At 40.9% G+C, this 17765-nt stretch overlaps 2 protein-coding genes across 2 annotated transcripts in view; both read left to right on the forward strand.

The window, feature by feature from the left end:
- Positions 1 to 426: 426 nt before the first annotated feature.
- On the forward strand, positions 427 to 1140 carry LOC145413677 (uncharacterized). The gene has a single exon (XM_080283332.1). It carries the CDS (start codon positions 427 to 429, stop codon positions 1138 to 1140), a length of 714 nt encoding a protein of 237 aa, XP_080139458.1.
- Positions 1141 to 2598: 1458 nt separating this feature from the next.
- The window catches only part of LOC145413678 (protein FAM200C-like), a 146238-nt gene continuing 131071 nt past the window's right edge, over positions 2599 to 17765 (forward strand). The window contains exons 1-2 of the mRNA XM_080283334.1: positions 2599 to 2756; positions 4072 to 4129. Of these exons, the coding sequence (XP_080139460.1) occupies positions 2599 to 2756; positions 4072 to 4129 (216 nt within the window). The remainder of the gene's footprint in view (positions 2757 to 4071; positions 4130 to 17765) is intronic.

Below are 17765 nucleotides of genomic sequence, written 5' to 3' on the forward strand. Positions count from 1 at the left end.
CCTAGCATCCCTGGGCCGTGGCACTTCCCTTGCTGAGTTCATCAAGAGGGCGGACAATCTGTACGAAACTCAACAGCATTACACTATCCATCCAGTAAGTGCACACACCTGTTTCCCCCCTGTCATAGCCCCCAGTGCTACCCTGAGTGAAACAGTGGTGTCAGTGAACAGTGTTACTAACAAAAACGGTTCCATGTCAGAGCTGTGTACCTTATTAACAAATTTAACAAATAGAATAGATAAACTGGAAAGTAAAATAAGTGGCTTCACCACTCACACCCCCAGTGTTGCAAATCATTCCCCAGCCCCTCTGTGTTCCAACAGTGTTCCCCCAGTGAACCATGATCGGAATGCTAATCCCCAAACAGCAAGGAACGATTTTGTGTTGTGTACCTATCACAAGTGCTTTGGCATGGAAGCTAGATGATGTGCACCACCTTGCATATTCACGGGGAACTCATATGGCGGGAGACAATCCCAGTAGTGTCCCCTGCCATGCACAACGAACGCCCTGTCATCATCAGCACACCTAAAGTCACGCCACATTCCACTGGCTCCAGGGAACTGCTATGGGTTAAAGACGCCATCTCCAGCTCAAAATACCTTATTGACACTGGAGCCGCATTCAGTATAGTCCCTCCTACCTCTGACCACAAAACGGCTCAGCAGCCCGCATTTGACCTGAGAGCAGCAAACGGCACCCCCATAGCCACATACGGCACAGAATCCCGTCATGTGGCACTCGCCCAACCAGTGTCATTTACTTGGCCATTCCTTGTCGCAGACGTTAATCAACCCATTGTTGGTGTTGACTTCTTGGAGGCACATGACTTGCTAGTGGATACCAGAGGACGGAATCTATATCACAGACCCTCAAACTCGTTCATCCAAGTAACCGGGTGTGCTGGTAATCCGCCACTCATTACACACCTTCATCAGGAGTCCTCATACGATTCCATACTACTCCAGTTTCCCCTCTTGACCTCTCAGACCCCCAACCATGGCTGCACAAACTATGGTGTAGAGCATTGCACCATCAATTCCGGGCCGTCCTGTTTCGCCCGTCCCAGACATCCCCCAGAACATCGTCAGGCAGCGGAAAAGGAGTTTCGGGCGATGCTCGACGAGGGCACCATTTGACCTTCATATGCTATTGGGCATCCCCTCTACACATGGTTCCTAAGGCACAGCACGGTGAGTGGAGAGCATGTGGGGACTACAGGGCATTGAATGCGATGACAGTTCCCAATAGATACCCCATTCCCCAAATTCAGGCTTTCCATCACCAACTGCTCGGCCGCCAAGTATTTTCCAGGATCGATTTAGTTAGAACGTTCCACCAAATCACTGTGGCAGAGAAGGAAATCCCCAAGACTGCAGTGACCACCCCCTTTGGCCTTTTTGAATTCATAAAGATGAATTTCGGCCTCAGAAACGCCGCACAAACGTTTCAGAGATTTATGGACCAGGTTGTCAAGGGGCTAGATTTCGTCATGGTGTACACTGATGACATCCTCATCACTTCTGATTCCCATGAGCAGCACAAAACACATCTCCAAATTCTGTTCCAAAATCTGCAGGACTACGGGCTGCGTATGCCGGCGAAATGTATCCTCGTTGCAGACGAACTGGATTTCTTGGGCTACAGGGTATCAGGCACAGGTATTACGCCCCTCCCGCAGAAGGTGGACGCCATTAAGGACTTCCTACACCCGGCTGCACCAAGCAGGCTCAGGGAGTTCTTGGGGGTGGTCAGTTATTATCACAAGTTCCTTAGAAACCCCGCATCCACACTAGCCCCATTTAACGATTTCCTGAAGGGGACGAAAAAGACATCCTCCAAGCCTCTTGAGTGGACTGCACAATCAGACCATGCCTTCACACCCTCAAAAACCACATCGTCATCACACCCCACCTAGCATACCCATCACCAGATGCCCCCATGACACTCACCACAGGCTCCTTTGCCGAAGCAGTGGGTGCAGTCCTACAACAACAAATCACAGGTACAAATGTGCCTGTCGCATTCTTCAGCCAGCACCTTAACCCTGCCCAGTGCAAATACAGTGCCTTCGACAGGGAGTTGCTGGCTATATATGAGGCAGTCAGACATTTCAGGCACCTTCTGGAAGGTAGAGAATTCACCATCCTCACTGACCTTAAACCCCTTATTTATGCCATGGGTCAGAAAGGGGAAGATTGGTCTCTTCGGGTGGCAAGACAGCTAGCCTTCATATCAGAGTTTTCCACTAACATCCAGCATATCAGTGGGTACCTGAACACAGTTGCGGACACCTTGTCCCGTGGAGTTTCAGCTGTTGTCCCCAGACTACCCCCGCTTGACCATGCGGCCTTGGCCTGGGAGCAGGAGGACGATCAGGAACTCCAAGCATTGCTGCAGTCCGCAACCTCACTGCAACTGCAACAGTTAGATATCACCGACACATCCCGGAAACTCTGGCGTGACATATCCTGCGGTACAGCACGGCCCTATATTTCCCAACGATTCCGCAAGTCTTTAGTCATTACCAAGAGATGGCACACCCAGGCATTTGCGGCATGCACAGCTTACTTAGCCGGCGGGAGGTACGGTCAAGTATGAGGCGTGACACCACTACCTGGGTCAGAGCGTGCGTGGCTTGTCAAGCAGCAAAGGTGCATCGCCACACCAAGACACCACTTCAACCGCTGCCCACATCAATTCCACACTTCCACACGGTCCACATTGACATTCTCTGCCCCCTGCCCGAATCTAGGTGTGTATGTGTGTGTGTGTGTGTGTGTGTGTGTGATTGTATATGTCTCTATGTATGTAACAGTTCAAGTATGTGTGTGTATATGTATGTGAGTGTGTGAGCGTTTGTGTGTGTGTGTGTGTGTGTGTGTGTGTGTGTGTGTGTGTGTGTGTGTATCAGTATGTGTGCTTTTCTGTGTGCATCTGTGTGTGTGTGTGTGTGCGTTCTGACTAGCAATTAACGATTTTATCACCATCACCATCACTATCTCCCGTACAATTTCCCACCCAGAGGTGAGGTGAGGTAGGTTCCAGGAAGCAAAGCAAAAGAAAAAGTTGTAATGCGAGAGCTAACCAATCGCATAGTCAATGAAATATGCCACACACTCATTTGCTTAGTATTCAAACATCTAGAAACATCAGGCACTACACATAAATGATGAGGTGGACATTTTTTTTTTACTCCTCTTTGTAGACGAGCTTCGTCTTTCCTCTAAAGAGGGTAAAACCGTCGACAACAATTATTTTTAGAAAAGGGGTGCCAAACATTGTCAGATTCCCTTTCTTACATAACTCATTAGGCCAACCTGATCTCCTGTTAGTTCCTGAGTCTCATTAACTTCAGTATGTCGCTTTATTACATACTTATTTACTCTGTCTTTTAACTTTTGTGATGATCTGCCAAACATTCTCCCAATTTCAGACTCATTCACACATACCATCGTCACTCCCCTCCTTAAATCCATTCTCTCCATATGACCAGGACATCTACTGTACAGAGTTTGTTTAGCCCTTGTGAAACGAGACTTTGTTTACTCCACATCGTTCTCGATTCACATAATTTCTAATCGCATCCAATCTTTTTACTCCACACACGTTTCTCTGAAACCCCAAGTCCGCTGCTCTTGTTCTAGAGGCTTTTGTTCTAACATTACATCAAAGTGTCTCACCCATATGCTGCTGTGGGCACTAAAACACCTTCATGCAGTCCTCTTCCAACCTCCACATTCACACTTTTGTCTAAAGCCAGGACCCTTTTTGATCCAGCCATTTTCCTTCTTTCTGCAGTTCTATGTTCCCTTTAGTCTGGACATTTAACTTCCATAATTATCTATAACTGCACCCGGGTACCAAAAATCTCAATAAATCGTGTCTCTCCATTCACGAGCAGAAAACACTGATAGTCACTCTCCCTCTCAACAATAACGACCGTTCTAGACTTATCAACACATACTATCAAATTATGGTGCTCATAGATTTCAACAGAACTCCGCAACAGGCTCTGAATCACATGCAATGCTAAATTATAAAACAGTTGATGTGTCTGCTTTCCTAAGATGGTGTGATCAAGATACACAGAACGGCCGCCTGGGAGTCATAGGAGCGAAGGTTCATGTATGTCTCACCCCGTCTTTTTACTGACATTTTTATTTCGGTTTTATAGATCTTTTGGGTACTTTATACTTCTGAGTAACTATTCTCCTTTGACTTCAACTTCTACTGACATCCTGATACTTATGTACGACCGAATTAAATTAACCCCTTGAATCTGGGTTATGTCATTATGGTCTATTCTTACTTGCCCTAGAGGACCTCTTCATTATGCTTAAGAAAGACGTCTCGTTTTGACGGGGTTAAAATAAGGCCACATTTAACCCCTTCAGATAAAAGACTATCCATACCAAACAAAAGTCTATAACTCTCTCCTAATATAAAGAAAAATCATCAGGAAACAGGAAAACAAATGAAAAACACTTTCCCTGCCTGCGCTGTTAACCACATCACTGGTCATCGTGTTGAAGTGATTGGTTAACAGCTGCTGCCAATGTTTAGTCATCTATGGGCGAGAAAGGGAGGCTGAGAGTGATAGTATTGTTAAAATTAACCTTTTCATGGCTGGGAGAAACGTAGTATACTGTGTCACCTAGCACCAGAAGCTTATTTTTAGCTAACAGTGAGGATGCCAGCCTGGGAGTGTTAATATTGTATGCATTAACCCTTCCCTGATAGAGTAACTTCTGCATTCCCACTATCCCGATTTTACTCATCTGGCTGTGAGTCATAGGAACTTGAAAGTACTGTTAGGACTCCATATTATAAATACAATTAATTATAGAAAACATGATAGATACATAGATAAATATACAGATAGATAGACAGAGCACCAGGCAAGCCTGGGAACGGGAAATGAGCTTGCAAGTGTAACTGAGGAAATGTTGACAATACACTGGAAGCAGCAAGTCAGGGGATGATATAAGTAGTGTGTCAGCGAGATAGCATACGAACAATGCCTAGTGACCATACACACACATACACACATACTCACACACAGGATTCTAGAACATTCCAACAACAGTGTAACACACGTGACACCACCCCTGCTACACCAGAATTTAGGAAGCAGAGCTCAGAAGGAGGCTAGCTATAGAACCGACAGATAGTGGAGACAGTGAACAAGAAGAGGGGTCCAACTAGACTTGCTTAGTATTTTAAGTCTCTGTAAGACATACCCTGCTCAACTTAGATTTTTCTCTGAAGATAATAAATTAAGATCAACTCCCTGTATTCATCATTAACTCCTACTACAAGAATCGAGAGTCACATTGGTGGCAGCGAACATATGGACCTCGTCTACGAATCTACAGTGAATTTCTACAAAAGCAGGCGAGACTCTACAAGATTAGCTTCAGTTCTACAGTGAATTCCTACAAAATACAGCCTATGAACCTATGAGCCTATAAGTCTACAAAACAACTATATAATCTTCACGTAACTTCAAGCAGCAGCAAGAAGAATAAAAAACAAAGCAAGTAAAGAAAAAGAAAGACCAAAGCAACAAGCACACAAAACCCCAACACTCTCTCCCTCCTACCTCCATCGCTGAAGCAGAGGTCAAGACACACAGCAAAACACCGGAGCCACATTTATAACTCATCTTACTCACCTTTCTTCACCCAGGTTACGCATCGCTACTCAGTTACTCACCACAGCTACCAGTGTGGGAAGCCGATGTCACCATGTGTATCTGCTGAGATGACATCACCGCGCGAATTTGCTGACAAAAGGCCACGCCAATCAACGTGTGACTGACACCAGGCACTTCTCACCCACTGCTCATTACTCATTATTCACATAGTTCCTACTCATACTCATTTATTTCCACAGTAGTGAGTTGGAAATTGGACGTTCTATGCTGAGGTTTGCCTGTGACAGCTGTTAACCACCACAAGCACCAGGCCATGGAATTTCCTGAGTAATATCGTCCATCAACACAGCCCTAGAAATATCAAGAGATCTTCAATCAACCCTGCATTTTTCTTCCAAGATCGACAGTTGCATCGACACACCTCTCCGATCTGTATCGAGTGGGTGAAATTATACTTACTAATTTCTTCTCAGTGCTAAAATTAGGTATATTCAACTCTTTTACTTATTTCTATATATACACTTATACACTCACTATCTATCATTTATTACAACTCATTTACTCATCTATTTAGTTAGGACATAAATAAAAGGGGTATTTCATAACACCATACCTTAATGACGGATATTTTCGCCACCACCCACGTTAATACCAGATGAAACACAATTAGCTCCAACAACAGATTCACAATTAGAAGAGCACCAAGGCAACACACCCATTGTACAAAACTCAACACAAACTAAAGATCAAGAAACAAATATGTCAGTTCTAGATGATGAGTGGGAAACCCTCTCTGATGTAGCAAGTGAGGACTTTGTCGATGACTTGCACAAATATGCCAATATACTTAACAGGGTTCACTGTTCAGGCCGAACCTATTCCACCATTCCCTCACACAACTATAAACAAGTCCAAGTTAAATTAACAGAGCAAACAGTGAAAATGAATAATGCAACAAATACCGCGGATCAAACATCCACACCTCATGTTTATGTTTACCATGAAGATAAAACTGCCCCAAAATTCTCTGGCACAGAAAAAGATCGTATTGACGTCATTTCATTGGTCAGTCAGTGCAAACAAATCTTTATCAAGCGACACATCCTCAATGAACAAGAGAAAATTGCCATTTTTTCATCTTGCATAAGCCAGGAAAGATGTCCAGCAACCAATTTACTGAGATCAGATAAGCTTCTCAAAGCTAGGACATATGATGAATTTAAAACTGAATTTTTGAAGAAATTTTCTGGAGGTATGAACTTCTTGCCAGGTATAATTCCAGAATTACATAAGATTGTAGATCTTGTAAGGGAGCACACTACAAACCATGTACTCAGTGAAATAACTGCTGATGTCTCCACAATCAAAAGAACATTGTTAGTTACTTTGGAAAACTCAAATTGGATAACAGATGATGGAAAGATGTCCCCAGACCTCGTCGTGGACATCATTGGTTATGTAGCTGCCTTGTGTAAATTACCTGATAGGACCCTTAACCCTCCCCGTCCCGGAGACGTGAATTCACGTCCTCACATGATGTGCACTCGTATCCCGGAGACGTAAATTAACGCGGCAACATTGCAAGGACATTGCAAGGTCCCTAATTTGCACAATTTTCAATTTTCGTGAGTGATTTTTGGCACGTATACACGGGACACCTTCCTCTACAAGATGCCAGGCAGGGACAATGCCTTACCCAGCATGACCTCCTCCCCCCCCGCATGACCTTTTCTCAGCAATTAGTGACCTGGCCAGTAAAGCCATGTCATGCCACAGTACGAAATTCAAGGCCAGAGTGATTCCCCAATCGATGACAATGTGGAGGACAAACATTAGAGGAAGAAACAGTCAGAAATGATGATCAGGTAATGTGGAAAAAAAAAGTCAGGAATGGTGATGAGTTAGTGAGTGAAACAATGCTTATAATGCCTATATTACCGTTTGAAAACCAATATACTCTCGTACTGCATATAAATTCGTACCAAATATATAAATAAATACCGTTTATGAGTGGTGTAGAAAAGTTATCCTCCCATAGAACTCGTTTTCTTTGCAGCCAGCCTGATAGAAAACCTTGTAAGGTAAGGAGGTACTCTTACTTGGATCGAGTATTTTAAACCTCAGGTGAGCGATTTCTCTATAAATTTTCGATGTTTCTCACGAAAAGCAAATGTTTGAGACAAAAAAAAAAAAGGTCCAAAAATGCCAGGACTGGGGTGTACCACTGCCCAGAAAACGTCGGGATGGGGCGGGTTAAGATCGCTAAGACGATCGCGTACACCCCAGGCATGTGCTTACTAGACTTAATGAACGAGGTAGAGATGCAATGCAGTAAAGCAGGTATGGTTGACACACTCGCACATTCTAGTAGAATGAGAGTACCTGAGACAGGATCAGCTGTGAAAACATCTACACCGACCTCAAACAGAGAACAAAATCGATCGCGACCCGAAAGCAGGCAGAGCAAACAACTAAACGTGTCGAGGGTTCGATCACAAACACCAGGCTACAGGCAGTTTCATAAGTTTTCGCGCAGCCCGAGCAGATCTCACGCCACAAACAACACTGCATATGGGAAGTTACCTCGTAGGTCACAGTCAAGAGATAGGTCCATTCTATGTCATTATTGTGCAAAACCAGGACACACAAGGAATGAATGCTTTATCAAAACAAAAGAGGATAGCCAAAGACACAAGGATTTCGTCCTTACTGTAGGCATCATAGATGCCAAGGGCACCGGACCAGTAACTGCGAAACAGTAGGAAAAATTGTGTCTGTGTTCAAATCGGGGGAAGACCAAGTCATGACAAAAAACGAACAAATGTAAAGAAAAGCAAGTCTAAAATTCACATAGGAGGCATGTTGGGAAATGAGTGTATCTTGATACCAGCTGTATGTGAGGATCACAACGTTTCCTTATTTTTAGACACAGGCTCTCCAGTGAACTTAATAACACAAGAAGAAATAAATAGAATTCTTAAAAATAAGAAGAAAGTAACTTTTCTGGAAGAAGCTGATTTAGATCTATATACGGTAGATGGAAAAGAATTACAGTAAAAGGTATGATATGGTTAAATATCAGTTTCAGAGACTACAAGACCATTCTCTGCATTTTTCTATATCATTGAAAACTTAGCAGTTAAAGCTCATATGTTACTGGGCTTAAGATGCATGAGAGCAGAGAACATAACTTTACTCCCACAAATGAATGAAATAGACTATGACACTGAATTCAAAGAGGAAATACCATCAGAACCCTCACCGATTAGTAAAAGAGAACCAAAAAGAGTTGGCAATATTAAAAGCTTAAACAAACATACACAAACAGATGAGTGTATAGATCCACTCCCACCACCAGCCCCAGCCTCCACGATTAGAGACCCAGGTAACAGTACTGATTTATCAGTTTTTCCCGCCCACCTCACCAATGATTTAGTTATACCACCTAATTCCTATATGAAAGTTATGATAAAGAACAAATTACGGAATAGTACTGTTCTTGTCTTAGAAGAATTATGTAAAGTAAAGGGATTGTCAGTAGAAAACGCATTATGTCAGATGAACGAGGAAGGGCAAACTCAGATACTCATAATTAATCACATGAATGGGGAAGTTCAGTTGAAAAAGGGGACTTGCATAGTTAACCTGCCCCGTCCCGGAGACGTGAATTCACGTCCTCATACGATGTGCACTCATATCCCGGAGACGTAAATTAATGCGGCAACATTGCAAGGACATTGCAAGGTCCCTAATTTGCACAATTTTCAATTTTCGCGAGTGATTTTTGGCACGTATACACGGGACACCTTCCTCTAGAAGATGCCAGGCAGGGACAATGCCTTACCCAGCATGACCTCCTCCCCCCCCTGCATGACCTTTTCTCAGCAATTCACCTGTTATCAGTGACCTGGCCAGTAAAGCCATGTCATGCCACGGTACGAAATTCAGGGTCAGAGTGATTCCCCAATTGATGACAGTGTGGAGGACAAACATTAGAGGAAGAAACAGTCAGAAATGATGATCAGGTGATGTGGCAAAAAAAGGTCAGGAATAGTGATGAGTTAATGAGTGAAACTATGCTTATAATGCCTATATTACTGTTTGAAAACCAATATACTCTCATACTACATATAAATTCGTACCAAATAAATAAATAAATACCGTTTATGAGTGGTGTAGAATAGTTATCCGCCCATAGAACCCGTTTTCTTTGCAGCCAGCCTGATAGAAAACCTTGTAAGGTAAGGAGGTACTCCTACCTGGATCGAGTATTTTAAACCTCAGGTGAGCGATTTCTCTATGAATTTTCGATGTTTCTCACCAAAAGCGGATGTTTGAGCCAAAAACAAAAAGGTCCAAAAATGTCGGGACTGGGGCGTACCACTGCCCAGAAAACGTCGGGATGGGGAAAGTTAATATTGAAAAGTGCCCCACCCCTGTGAAGGGAATAGTTATAGCTGGAGTAACAAGTGAGATAAAATCTACGGATAGAGAAAGCATAAAAGAGAATTTAATTCACTCAGGTGAATTTGATGAAGAAAATGATTTGTTAACCCTGCTGGAAACACACAGGGACACCGTAGCATTACCTGGAGAACAATCAGGGTGTACTAACCTGATTAATCACAAGATTAATGTGCACCCAGAAACACAACCAATTTTCGTACCAGCCTACCGCATCCCACACTCCCAACGTACACTTGCAAATCAGTTTGTCGATGAAATGTTAAAACTTGCTATTATTGAACCTTCAGTCTCCCCATGGAATGCCCCATTATTCTCCGTGCCCAAACGAAATGGAGAAATGCGTGTGGTAGTAGATTACCATAAACTAAACAATCACACAATCCCAGACCGATTTCCAATGCCATTGCTAAGCGACGTTCTACAGAATATTGGACCGGAAAATAATATATTTTCAACAATCAATCTACTAAATGGCTATTACCAAATAACGGTTGAGGAGGAGTCACGTAAATACACTGCCTTTTCCACAAATAGAGGCCACTACCAATATACAAGGATGCCGATGGGACTGAGGACAGCCCCAGGCACATTCCAGCGTCTTATGAATTACGTATTGTCCAGAATTTTAGCATAAGGAATATTTGTTTATCTTGACGATATTATAATCGCAACGAAAAATATTACAGATCATCTCAAGAAATTTGACTTACTCTTACAAAAGCTTAGTGATGCTGGTTTGAAAATTAAGCTTTCTAAATGCAAATTATGCTTTAAGGAAATAAATTTCTTAGGCCAAAAATTAAGTTCTAATGGTATTCAGACCACTGATGACAAAATACAGGAACTGAGAGATTTTCGTGAACCCACTATGACTGACAAAGTTAGACAATTTTTAGGTCTAGCTGGGTACTATAGGTCATTCGTACCACAATTCTCTCATATAGCCTTTCCTCTATTCCAACTACTCAAACAAGATGCTATATTCCAATGGGAAGAAGAACAAAAAAAAGGCATTTAACAATCAAAAAATTAAACTAACAAATGCACCTTGTTTGGCATATCCAGATTACACAAAATCATTTCTTGTTTGTACAGACGCATCAGTTAAAGGATTAGGGGCTGTACTGATGCAGGAAGATAAAACAGGAAAGATTCAACCAATTGCATTTGCCAGCAGACAAACAAGAGGTGCAGACAAAAATTATTGCACTACAGACTTAGAAGCACTTGCAGTGGTTTTTGCATTACAAAAGTTTCGAGATTTGGTATATGGTTACGAAATCCACTTATTCACCATAAACCACTAGTGGGTATGTGTAAAGAAAAACTCCTCTCTGGGAGGAGAGCAAGATGGAAATGTTCAGTTGAAAACTACAGTGTACAAATTCATTATATACAAGGTAAAATGAACATAGTAGCTAATGCATTATCTAGGAACCTGAACACAATTCAGGTCGCGGCATTAGATCTCAAAGGAAATATCCCAAACCACGATGATATCGGAAAAGCACAAAGACTTGACCCAATATGGTCTGAAGTTATATACAAGTTAGAAAGTGGAGATGACATACAATTACCCAGACTGCATGTACCACTCGAACAATTCACAATGGTCAATAATACTTTATACAAGATCAACCCAAAACAACCAAAACGCCAAAGAAATAATAACCAGTTGGTAGTATCTAATGACATGATACCCCAGGTATTACGAACGATACACGATAGCCCACATTCAGGACATCCTGGAAAGGATAAGACATTCAAACAAGCCCAGCTGTTATATTACTGGCCTTCATTATGAAAAGATATAAACAATCATATAGACAGATGCGAATCATGTGCAAAACACAAAGGATACCCAATCACACCAGCACCGATGGGTAATTACCCTGTACCACATCAACCATGGGACGTTGTCGCTGTTGATTTACTCAAGATGCCATTATCATACAATAATAACCTATATCTATTCGTAGCAACGGATCATTTTTCCCGTTATGTCATTTTGTTCTGGTGTCAACATCTTTTTCCATATGAAGTTGTAGTATCACACATTGTACATAATAATTTTTAAAGCTGTTTAGTCATAATTAACAGCGTGTAATGAAGTGTGAATGATGAACAACCAAATATCATTTCGCTGTTAGCTGTGGTATAGAAAGAAGGTGGATGGCAGACCACAAGTGCCACCCTGTTTCAATTATAAAATGAAGGTTAGGAGAAGTGAAAAGATATCTGAATAGTGCGTAAGTGTAAAGTCCTGGGGAACCATTTATTATGTTGGTATATGTGAATGTACTTTATACCATTTTATAGAGGTGTATAATGTGCTAGTAGAGTTGTCATTTATCTCTACTTTTAGCATAAGACCAGAGTATATGTAAATGCTTGGCACCTCACTTTAGCTGACCTCAGCACCGCGCCCTAGTCGGCTCGGAGAGCGTACAGCGTCAGAAGGCGTTTAATAGTTATTAAGGGAGGTGGTATCGCTCTTACATATCTCTCGAGTCGCAGTTATATTATTCTGTACCCAATAAAGAGAGATTTAATCTGCTCATTTCTGTCACCTTACGCTACCACTTAATAACAGACCAGCTTCCACCTTCTCGTGGCAGAGGACCTTTGGTGGGAAGTGTCGGGCAGTGACGGCGAGTAGCTGACGTGTACTACAGACAGTGTCGTCGATCTCCACCACGGTGGTCTAGTTATACTATAACAGCAGAACACATAATATTTATTGGTGCTAGCGGTGGCACGATATTTAGTGCTAGCCGTGTACTGATACAATTTCAGCTCCAAGTAAAGATAAAACAGCAGATACAGTAGCAAAGGCAATAACAGATAATGTAATATGTCGCTTTACTACCCCAAAGGTACTAATAAGTGATAATGGAGGAGAATTTAATTCTGATATCTTACAAGAAATATGTAAACAATACAACATCAAAAAGGTTAACGTTTTAGCCTATCACCCAGCATCTAATGGGTTAGTAGAGAGACAAAACAAAAAGTATTAGATGTGCTACGACACATTCTCAATGAAAATTATGCAAGCTGGGATGATTGGATTCCCAGAGTAGAAGCCTCAATTAATGGATCTATAAATAAATCCATAGGTGACACACCACATTTCATTATATATGGGACAGATAAAAAACTACCGTATGAGCTCCTAGAAGGTGACAGTCTGCCCATATACAATTACGATGATTACTCTAAACTCCGTTTACGTGAATTCCAGGACATACACAAAAGAGTCAAAAAAACAATTGACGATGTCCAAGGAAGAAATGACGGAGGCATTTAACAAGAAGGCAAGAGATTCACCTATCAGCTTAGGAGACATTGTTTATGGTATCATTCATACGAGAGACAATAAATTATCCCAAAATTTGAAGGCCCATACAGAGTAATTAACATAAAAGCAAACAAAGTTTTAATTAAGTCACTGTCTAGTGGCGAAGAGAAACAAGTTCATATTGACCATTTAAAACGAGTTTCAAGGGAACTATCCAATAATTATACAGCATCGGATACAACCGAACAGGCGAACTAACTCAAGAAACCAAGCAAGAAAACAATAATAATTACAAAAATAAATTAAGGTCATATACCAAACAATCAAACATAGGTGCACCTGTTCCAATAAAATCTACAGTACATCATTTACGAGAATTAAATATTGATTTAAACTCCTATAAATGAAATAACAATCAACCGTAATGCACATCATCACTATCATCGACCACAGCATGACCATATTAGGAAATTAATAGATTTTTTTGTCGGTAGGTAGCGATGAAGGGACTTATGCTATGGATTCTCCTCTACATAGCAAAAGGATATGCGTACTTAGACCCCCAACACATAGTACGACAAGGATGCCTCATAGCTCCAACGGCCAGGACTTCAATCGTAAAAGACGTCATGAGTACTGAAATAAGTCTGGATTACTTGTATGAATTACCTTCTTATCTAGAAAATATCGCGAAACCAATGCGAACCCTGGACTTCATGATAGGAGGCTATGTTTCACAAGCACATAACACAAAGGAAGTGAATGAAATAGTGAAGTTAGCGAAATGGAAAATAGAACAGGCAATGTCAACTATGCTCATCATGATCCAAGATCTCCCATCTTATGGAACAGAGGTATTGAGCGACAAGAACAACATCACACGTACTCGCCAAAAGCGCGGTTTGTTCGAACTGGGTGGTGCAGTTCTTGGGAACATCTTTGGATTGGCTACAGAGGATGACCTTAAAGAAATTAACAACAAATTTAATAAAATAGCTCAGGTACTAACATACCAAGATAAATTCATCACAGGACATAACTCAGCAATGAAGACAATTGTGAAAAATCTGAAAAAAAGCAGAAAACATAGCTCTCGAAAGTGTAGATAAAATAAATGAAATGGAAGGTAACATAACACTTTTCCAACACTTCTCCGTCATCACAGAACATATTGACACAATTCTACTACAATTAGACAACACTAGAGATCGTTTCAGGGCACTTATGCAAGGAATTTCGAATGCTGGTGATGGCAAGATCACAATTGACTTACTCCCAGTTCATGAGTTACGTTAGATAATTAGTCAAGGCATACATAAACATAAATTGAAGCCTTTGTTCCGAAATAGGGAATTCATGCAATATTATCCATATTTAGAAGCAACACTAACACCAACATCAGTAGTAGTTCATGTACCATTCATAACTGATGACCTGTTCACAGTATACCAAATACACCCCTTCCCTTCTAAAAATAACAACACTGGTCATCATTAACATCAACACAGACACCGAACTCATCATGGTCTTCAAGAGACGGAACACTGTCACTTTTGCAAGTGAATCAACGATTGAACGAAAGTGCCGCACATCCTTACATGCTGTTCATCTTTGTCCTGCGTACATTTTCACGTTTCAGCCTACTGATACAGTCCTTTGTGAAATGGCTATCATCAGAAATAACAATATTCATAATCATTGCAACTTCACTTTTGCTCCAGATAAACTTGTACACCATCAACGCATCGGACACTCACAGTTTTTTTATTTCACTCATAACACATCAGTTTACATAGTCTGTCCAGATATACCACCATCTCATACTTCAGCATCAGGATTATACATAGCACCAGACTACTGTGCGGTATTTACACCAGCCATGTCTACTTTATCCACCATCAATCACTACGCCATTCTCAGTCATACACACAAACATTTCCACCCACTGCCTGATATGGACTTAAACATGAGCACAAGTATTAAGTTGACTTCACCTAAGTTTGAAACTATGCAGCTGATCAATGAAACAATGAAGCCCTGGGAAGATTTGAGTTTGAGTATGTTCAACCCATATTATGTGTATAGCTCAGCACTTACTGTCTTTATAATCCTTTGCATTGTATTTGCAGTAGTGCTGTTCGCAATGCACAGAATGCATGCAAGAATTGCAAATTTGGAGTCAGTATTTAGTGGGGGTAGAGTTAACATCCAAGTTAACCCCCCTGAATGAAATATACATATATATATATATATATATATATATATATATATATATATATATATATATATATATATATATATATATATATATATATATATATATATATATATATTGTTACGGAACAGAGAAAGATAATGTACACTTTAAGTGAGAATACGAAGAGTCACTACTGTCCCGTAAAGTTCCAGGTTCAAAACAAAAGAGTTAGGTAAAATTACAAGTTAAAGTTTAATGCTCAAACTAACAACTAAACATTCAGGGCTCATAAGGATAATGTAATGGCAAAAACAGGTTAAATATATGGTTAACTGCAATAGCCTCTATTAACACGAAATTAGCAAGAATAAATTTATCAAAGTCAGCCCTGATAAAATGAGATACCAGATAATACTCAGTGAATGCCAGATAAATAATTACAGATACAAACTATTATCAAAAATGACTGACATAAAACCCAACATTAATTACAAAAACTTCACTAGGCCTACAAATTAAACTTATGCTATACAGTACAAGAAAAAATGCAATAACAGTAATACTCAAATTACACACAGCTGCTAGATGGTTGGAGACTTCTTGAGCACTCACAATAATAATATCTGTACAGGGGAGGACAGAGATGTGAACAAAATGAGGAGCAGATCTAAGTGGCAATGATGCAGAGACTGAGCTCATTATATAGGGGCCAGCAGAGCCTGATACAACTTGTAAGAGGGACGCGCAAATGAAGCCATGGGGACAGAGAGCTGAAAATCCCGCACTGAAACAACAGAAATGACGACTTACTCTACTATAACGGTAGAAGGGGGGAACTGAGGCAGAACACGCTCGTGATCAAACATGCAGCATACTGTGCGTTAAAATTACACAAAGGATGATGAAATCATAGGCTATGTAACACCTCCCCACAAAGAAAAAAGAAATTTACAAGGGAAATTTCTTATTACTCTAAAACAATCTGTCTAAAGTCTAGATAAGCAATCTGCAATAACATTTTCTTTCCCCTTGACATGTTGTATGTCTAATGAATACTCCTGAAGAAGTAGACTCCATCTTGTCAATCTCTGATTTTTATCTTTAAACTTACTAAGGAATTTCAGTGGGTTATGATCGGTATAAATGACTATGGGGTCAAAACCAGAACACAAATAAAATGAAAAATGCTGTAAACCCAAAATCAAGGCCAAAAGCTCTTTCTCAATAGTTGAGTAGTTCTTTTGAGGTGGAGTGAACTTCTTACTGTAATAAGATACAGGATGTTCAATACCCTGAACATCCTCTTGCAGCAAAACAGCCCCAGCTCCTGTATCACTTGCATCAACAGCCATCTTAAAAGGCTTAGCAAAATTTGGAGTAGCGAGCACTGGCTGACTTAATAGAATAGCTTTAAGTTTGTTGAAAGAGGATTCACAGTTATCAGTCCAGACAAATTTAACTCCCTTTTTCAGTAGGTCTGTAAGTGGTGATACAAGAATAGAAAAGTTAAGAACAAATCTCCTGTAATAACCTACCATTCCCAAAAATCTTTGTAGCTCCTTCCTACTTTTAGGTCTGGGAAGATCACTTATAACCTGAACCTTAGCTCCTGGTGGTGCAACATGTCCATCACCAATTACATACCCAAGGTACTGAACTTTAGCTTGACCAAACTCACACTTTGATAAATTAGCTACAAGATTAGCATGAACCAAACGGTCAAGAAATTTACTGACATGGCATAGGTGATCTTTCCAGTTGTCACTGAAGATTAATACATCATCAATATAAACAACACACCCTGCCAAACCCTCTGTTACAACATTCATGAGCTTCTGAAATGTGGCTGGTGCATTCTTCATACCATACGGCATTACAGAACATGCAAAAGCCTTTCCTAGTGTTACAAAACATGAGATCTCCCTAGCACGTTCAGTCATAGGTACTTGCCAGTATCCCTTTAACAAATCAAACTTACTTATGTACCTAGCCTTTCCGATCTTGTCTATGCAATCTTCTACACGAGGGAGAGGGTAAGTGTCTGTTTTAGTTATCTGATTAACACGTCTGTAGTCGATGCAAAGCCTATGTGACCCACCTGGCTTAGGGACTAGAGTGACAGGAGAACTCCACTCGCTCT

Source organism: Coenobita brevimanus, chromosome 97 (assembly GCF_032717465.1).
Source record: "Coenobita brevimanus isolate Jiangsu-jjx chromosome 97, ASM3271746v2, whole genome shotgun sequence".
Lineage (NCBI taxonomy): Eukaryota > Metazoa > Arthropoda > Malacostraca > Decapoda > Coenobitidae > Coenobita > Coenobita brevimanus.